This window comes from Zootermopsis nevadensis, unplaced genomic scaffold (genome assembly GCF_977971745.1).
Source record: "Zootermopsis nevadensis isolate Lab colony 2312 unplaced genomic scaffold, Znev_1.0 Znev_ptg000030l, whole genome shotgun sequence".
In the NCBI taxonomy this organism is placed as follows: Eukaryota; Metazoa; Arthropoda; class Insecta; order Blattodea; family Termopsidae; genus Zootermopsis; species Zootermopsis nevadensis.
In genome coordinates, this window is record NW_028259162.1 from 17,761,502 (window position 1) to 17,769,240 (window position 7,739).

The window sequence follows — 7,739 nt, forward strand, 5'->3', positions numbered from 1 at the left end:
TGAAGAAAGGAAGGGCAGCAGCATGTCATGAACCCGCAAACAACATTAATTGAAAACACTCTTAAAGTGTTCAAATTATATATGATGTAAACCACATACCATATCCGGACCATGCAACACTTCTAACATTAAGCAAAGGAGATTCAGAATTTGAAAACAGGCTTCTAATGGAACACATGAATGACATGTCAGCTTATTCAGTGTTGAATTTGAATGTTCATACTTAGTGATGCAGTTGTGCCATACCTGATTCAGTTTCTGCTACTACTACACTAGCAAGTGACATATTCCAAAAAATAAAGAATAATTATTGATCAGAGGGCATACAGTAGCCTGAACGCACGTCCTGAAATATTTTTTCAATCAAAAATTCAAACTTTCAATGGAAGATAGGAAAGGTACTGAATAACTTGATTTCAGCATAGCAGGCACCTTTCAAATAACTAGTGATGTCAACAATCAGCATATACAGGTCATGTCCTATGAGAATCTGTCTGAAACTTGTCTATGTTGTCCGAAACGAATGACAGAAAATATGAATTCACTCATAAGGGAAAGCATAAGTACGTTTCTACATGATTTTCTTCAATACGTGTTTATATTAACAGAAGCAATTTCACCCATCTTGTTTAGTCAAAATTTATAGAAACAAAATCAAATATTTAATAATTAAATATTATTACTGATGCACGTAAGATGCCGTACTTAATCACTTACCTAAACCTCCAAATTTATTTCCAATGCATTGAGGTTACGTACCACACATAACAACACATGTTTACACTTACGTCACAGATCAATAAATAGCTGGGCACAGATGCTTAGACCTACATCGGATTAGGCAAAACCAATATGCTGAATACCACGGTTATAAAAATGATACTCTTCGCCTGTATAATTATAGAAAATATGGAGATCTATGCGAGTTCTGTTCCTTTGAACTAATTCCGTACCTACTTGGTTTCCACGTTTTCAATCTGTGCACGTGTGAGTGTTGGTATATGCACTTACTTTATGGCAGTAGAAGTCCCACTCATATAGTGCATAACAGTGAGAGAAATCGGATTCTCTGTCTCTTGTTTCAGAAAATAATTTATTAATCAAGAGATGGATGCGCAAAATTAGTACAATCGGTGACGAGCAGCACCAACACAGTTCAGCAGAGACATGGTCTTATGTTAGATCAATGGTTCCGCAATCAGTGTGCAGCCATAATATTTCAGACGTGCCTCGAAGTTTTGTAAGCATATGTATATTTGCACGTTACAGTTAAAAACGACATATTACCTATTAATCAGAATTAATTTTTATACACATACAGGTTTGTCGTCGAAATCTTTATTCGACATGCGTTACGTTTTATTTTCACATGCCCGAATTCTTATAGGACAAGGATTTATATGCAGATAAATATTTATGGCCTAAATTTTCGTACCCGTTTTCCGTAACGTGAAACTTTCTTGTATGCCGTCATGTCTTATTCACAACTTATGATATGTAAGAAAAGATTGCGGAACCCTGAATCAGTCGAACATTTGTGTGATGTAAGCCAGAAAAGGTGGTGAACACTGAAAAGAAATAGTAATAAATTATGGCTGTGGAAAATGAAAGGGCTGCCCCTTAATGTTTAAGAAAACCACCACTTTATTCCAAAGTACACGTAGATGATATGTAGATTAAGAAATCAGCTTCCACAAACGTGACCGTTCCGCAGGGCACAAATCGACAAACATACGATTAAACGAGTTAACTAGCGATTTAAGTACTTCTAACCACCGTGGAATAACAGTTGAATTACGTTGCTTGATGATCGCTGCTGACCCCTTGCGACATCTGTTGTGAAGAATTGGGACTATTTACTCATAGTTTCTGTGTCTTGCGTACGATTCGAAGAGGTCTCTGCTCACGCTGTCAACTTCCAGGAACCCAGCCACTGAGGGCTGCATAAATGAGGTCACGGATTACGAAACTAGGTTGCGACATACTTAGTTTTCTGCGTAGAAAAGTGTGTTAGAATCCCGAATGGAACGGGAAACAGTCAAGAGGTTAGTCTGAACAAAAGACTTCGTAGAGATACTCACTAGGCATGTCATTTGAAATGCTTTAATAATGGTGTAAAAATGATATTTTTATCTAAGTACGTAAATGCTTATCAGAAGCTCCCACCATAAAACATGCTAATTACTACGACTATTAAAAAGTGTAAAAGGTTAATAATTCGTTTGGAATTTCTGAGTAAAATCACAGAAGTTCTTCGGTCGTGATGCAAATTGGTACATCCCGAATAACTAACTAACTAACTAGATGGCTTACCGAACCCGAAGGTTCATCACCGAATTAACCAAAGCCCTCCACCGGACCCTGTCCTGGGCCAACAAAATCCAGTTTCCTTCAAATCCTATCTCCCATAGATCCCGCCTGAGATTATCCTCCCATCTACGTCTAGGTCTCCCCAGCGGTCTCTTCCCTTCAGGTTTCCCAACCAGTACCCGTTGCACACCTCTTGTCCCATCCATGCGCGCTACATGTCCCGCCCATCTCACTCTTCTCGACTTAATCACCCTCACAATACTGGGGGAGCAGTAAAAAAAAAGGTCGTGCCAAAGAGTCCGTCCTGATCCAAGGCTTGGTTGATTTTTTCGTAACACATATATTTTTAAAGGTGAAAGATTGTTAGCCCTACACCCAACCCCCAACCTGGAGGACCAGGGTATCACTCTTAGTCTAGCGCATCTCCTTAGACCTGTCCGGCTTGGGTGACCCTACCATGAGCCGAAGCTCAGGCCGGCATAGCCCTAAGGGTCATTTGAGCACGCAAGCCTCCTCACCCGGCAGATTGCCTTCGACAAGGTGGTGATACCTTCGAGAAGGGGTACATCCGGAATACATAGCAAAATCCAGGTTGCACACAAAATGTTATGCTTTTATTTCTAGATACATAAAACATTTACAAAATTCTTCAACTCGAATGAAAAACATATTTTATTTACATTGTTTTTCACTAACCATATTCATAGCGATATTTATGTATGCATTTCCGTAAACCTATGAAATACGAAATAAGATACACCTAAAACCAAATTTCTGATCTTAAAATTATAATATACCCGTAGAAATTCCCTGAATAGCTATGAAATAGAACGCTCTTACTTTTATTTACCCCAGTTTTAAACTGTTACAAAACTTTCACTTTACTGTAGACTGACGACTTTTCTGACCTAATTCACAAGCAAGTCTCCTCTAGAACGTGTTTCTGGAGCCACTTCATCGATCGTACAAGTTTTATTACAAGATTTATAACAGTAGTTTGTATTTTTCCAGCTTTTTTCCTTCCAAACTAGCGCATAAATTAACGAATGTATTTAAAGTGTTGTTAATATGCGATGCAGAAAATTTAACACGTAATTGTACATGGCAGTTATATCCAAAATAATGATAACTTGTTATGATATAATTATAAAAGTCTGCTGTAATTTACGCACTTTCTATCACCTTAGATAAGTATGAACGAGAAATAGATAAACGTCACGGTTATCTCAATGTAAGAAAACAATCGAGCTATGCCTATGGTCTAACATAACTAAGATTCCCTTCTCGTGTTTAGAAAACAAAGACTTTGATGCACTGGATGTCCAAGCCCGTCGTCTTACTGTCGATGCACCGGAGACAGTGTTCTTCAGTATGTACCTTGAACAAAGAGACAAAGATCTGGTGAGACTTTGCTTCAATCTGCCATAAACTGCGTTATGTTTTATGTTTTCACGACGGTAAAATTTTGGAATGTAGTCTTTTGGGACGCCGTTTAGTCTTGTAGGTGGTTATAAACGTTTCGGAGAAATGTATGACTTCCATCTTCAGGAGAGAAGTTGAGATGACCGCGATACGTTCCTCTGAGACGATAGTAACCACGCTGGTGGCGCCAGAACTCCAGAGACCACTCAGAAGACTTATACATTATCATCTACCACGATAAACAACAACTACCTAGTAACAATACTAAAAATGCGACTGGGCTCAATCTGAACCAGTTCAATCCACCTATAAAATTTTCACCTGAGGATTATTCGATATGAAAATTTTTTAAAAAAAAAACTCCTAGAGAATAAGCCAATTTTCGTAATTCAATAACCAAAGGCTTACAGACTTAGAAATGCCGCAAATAAAAATCTGATTTGATCAAACAAATCAACTCCAATTAAGCTAATTATTGTTAAATTTGGTATATGCGATCTTTACTGAAGTTCTAACTAGTGGCTTTACGGACCATTGAACCTTTCGCGGAAGTATTATAATTGTGGGTTATTAACTCAAATTATGGTCACGTCATATTGTTTTTATAGACCATCAAATGAACTTCTGATCTGTAACGACGCCCCGATGATGACATTTTAAAGTCGAAACATATGGCTTGTAGGAGCCTGAGCTTGTGTTAGTCCATATGAAACCCAATTCGTTAAATAGTTCAACATACGTTTAGTTGCGTTCACAGGGGCCCGAAAATATTAAAAAATGGTGTTTCCATTAGCAGCTTTTAGAAAACTTGTACTATATTTGACGAAACCGTTGGAATAAACGGACTGTTACGTACCGTAAATTTATTGTTGTTCAAATTTGCAAGTGATGGGAACGGAGTACAGAAAATAGTTCCTGGTTGAATGGGCCTTGTTCGTTAGCAGTAAATCAGAAACTACATTTGGCAGCCTAGATAATATAGAATATTACCTAACACAACACAGAACTGGCCACTCCTATGATAACTGCATGAATTTGGAGGGTGCACTAGTTTGTAGTTAATACGTAATTCGAAACCTCCGAAACAAGCTTCAGTCTGCTTCGGGCTTGAAGTTTTTTTCATTCGGCATAATTGAAAGCAGCGTTGTAGCTCTGTCAACTGAACTACTTGAACGACGATACTCCAAATTACTTCATAGACTTACACTGTTACAACAATTTTAACCGAGCAAGAATTAAATCACGTTGGAACAATGACCTCGGATCACAATTTTGGACTTCACAGTTGCCTCTAAAACCATTGTTGTGTTGCCCTAAGTCGCTCTGCCTCCGTCGCTTTAGAATTTCACCAGAGCACAAAGCATTGTAATTATAACCGCGGTCTTCTGGGTTACGACACCACAAGTTACAAACCGTTATCACGTGGAGCGGACTTTGGGTGTCGGAACCACCTTCAGGGCCACGTCCTGCGGACCGGAAGTCGTTGAAATCTTCGGAGCGGGAGGACCATATGCTGGCGCCGGAAGCGGAGGAGGTGGTCCATAAGCAGGTGCTGGAGGCGGTGGTGGTGGTGGAGGCGGGGGAGGTGGTCCATAAGCAGGTGCTGGAGGTGGTGGTGGTGGTGGAGGCGGGGGAGGTGGTCCATAAGCAGGTGCTGGAGGTGGTGGTGGTGGTGGAGGCGGGGGAGGTGGTCCATAAGCAGGTGCTGGAGGCGGTGGTGGTGGTGGAGGCGGGGGAGGTGGTCCATAAGCAGGTGCTGGAGGCGGTGGTGGTGGTGGAGGCGGGGGAGGTGGTCCATAAGCAGGTGCTGGAGGTGGTGGTGGTGGTGGAGGCGGGGGAGGTGGTCCATAAGCAGGTGCTGGAGGTGGGGGTGGTGGTGGAGGCGGGGGAGGTGGTGGTGGCGGGGGAGGTGGTGGAGGTGCTGGCGCTTTTGGAGGGCCATAAACTAACTTCGGTGGTGAAGGGGGTGGTGGTGGAGGTGGTGGGGGCGGTGGTGGGGGCGGTGGTGGGGGCGGTGGTGGGGGCGGTGGTGGGGGAGGGGGAGGGGGTGGTGCTGGTGGACCGTAAGCTGGTGCTGGCGCTTTTGGAGGACCGTATATAAACTTAGGTGGAGATGGTGGTGGCGGTGGAGGCGGTGGTGGGGGAGGAGGTGGTGCGGGTGGTCCATAAACCGGTACTGGAGGCTTTGGTGGGGGCGGTGGGGGAGGGGGAGGAGGTGGCGGTGCTGGGGGTGGACCGTACTCTGCTACAGGGGCTCTTGCAGACGGCGCGGGCGCGTAGATGCCTGCGGCTGGTGCTGGGGAACCTTCCTGTCCATCCGAAACGGGAGTCGTCAGCCCAGCAAACACTGGCACCGGGGGAGGCACAAGAGCGGCGAACCTAGCGGCGGCTACTGGAACTTTCGTTTTCAGCGCCGTTGTCCAACACGTGAGGCTGATCAGTAGCAGAACGACCTGTCACAGAAGACAAGGACCCGGGCTGTTTGAAAGGTCTGGATCTGGCTAGAGAAAGTTGCTTAATAAGCTTAATCAAGTAAGTCTTAAAATCCTCGAGGAAGAGATGGGCGGAGAATGTAGTAAGCATGGGTGGGATGAGAAGTGTTTACCGAATTTGAGGGGAAAGAACAGTTAAAAGACCTCAGATGGCAGGATAATAGGATATTAAACTGAATCTTAAAAAGTATGCCATGAGGACAGGGTTTGCTGGATTCTTCTGGCACAAACTAAATAGCAGTGTCAGGATGTTGTGAAGACTGTAATAAATCTTCGGGTTCTGTAAGAGGATGAGTTTTATTAACTAGCTAAGCAGTTATTGGATTCACATGAACGAAAAAGAAAAATGGGAAAGTGCCATCAGCTTTTGACACTTGAGCGTCAAGGGAGCTACGTGCTCGGCAGAACCTTGACCCTCCATAATTGAATCCATAGTAAATTTTAATACATGCGTCTTGTATCTCTTTAGAACGTGCTGTTGCCATGACGGACTCTTGCATGCGCTTCAGACAGATGCGAATAAACAGAAAGCAAACAAAGCGACCTTAATGGCGTAAGGGACTGTCCTTCGAAATTTGCGTAAGCCTTCATGAAGATTAGCGAACAAATTCAATGTTAAAAAAAGCTGTCCCACTATACGCCATGTACGCGCTTGGGAGGAGTGGAAATATAGCTCCTACTCATTCTTGACCTCGGCACTAGATGGGGGTGAGTGGTCAGCATCACGCCCCAGCCGGCTTTACCCCCGGAAGAGGACCCCGGTACCCATTGTAGAGGAGGCTGTGTGGGCCCCAGAGCCGGTCTGGACGCAGAGGCTAGAGGGAGAATCATTTGACGCTTTCGGGGATCGAACTCCTGTCGTCCAGTCCGTAGTCAGTCACTTAATGACTGAGCTATAAAATATAGGAGAACGGGCGAAGCAAAATTGCAGGCTTAGAGTGCGTGTTACTGCATAATTTTCGTGTTTTTCGAAGACGTATCACATCGAATTTGAGGTCCCGAAATCAAGCAGCTCTTAAATCCTGAGTTCAATGTTGATATAGACAGGAAATTGAAATGTGAAAAAAGCACAATGTTCGGACAATAATCCATCGACCTGTTCCGATGGTTGCGTGTTACTGGGAACTGAAGACAATGAAACTTACCAGAAGGAGACACTTGTTCAGGTGAGTTCTGTCTTTTGAACTGCTATTATGCAATTCTAAAACATCGTCTGGAAGCGTCTATCAAGTGGTGCCAAGTGGACTGGAGGCTGAACGAAATTTGTGTGTGCGTTTGTCTTTAAGAAAACAGGCACAAGATGAGGATTGGCTAGAACATGTAGAAAGCATGGAAGAAAGACGAATACCGAAACTGGTGTGTTCAAAGAGTACCTAGTGCTTTTAATTGTAGCAGTTTACTTCTGTGGTAGCAGGAGGTGAATTTATCTTATCGTTGAGCATTGAGTTATTACAGACAGCTGTTTACTGTTAATCTATTGAAATTCGATTGTCTGCTGGATGTAAGAATTTATTT

General features: G+C 43.0%; 1 protein-coding gene across 1 annotated transcript; it reads right to left on the minus strand.

The window, feature by feature from the left end:
* Positions 1–2,902: 2,902 nt before the first annotated feature.
* Positions 2,903–6,049, minus strand: LOC110840341 (uncharacterized). The gene is made up of 3 exons (XM_087358866.1): positions 5,998–6,049; positions 5,146–5,956; positions 2,903–3,687 (listed from the first exon to the last, which is right to left on the minus strand). The coding sequence occupies exons 1-2, from the start codon at positions 6,047–6,049 to the stop codon at positions 5,151–5,153; spliced, it is 858 nt and encodes a 285-aa protein (XP_087214992.1). The 3' UTR covers positions 2,903–3,687; positions 5,146–5,150.
* Positions 6,050–7,739: the final 1,690 nt, after the last annotated feature.

Excerpts from the sequence above, each read along its gene's own strand:
- LOC110840341 (XM_087358866.1), bottom strand. The coding sequence starts at position 6,049 with ATGGACAGGAAGGTTCCCCAGCACCAGCCGCAGGCATCTACGCGCCCG. Across the intron at positions 5,957-5,997 it reads GGCATCTACGCGCCCGCGCC|CACCGCCACCTCCTCCCCCT; the intron begins GTCTGCAAGAGC and ends GTCCACCCCCAG.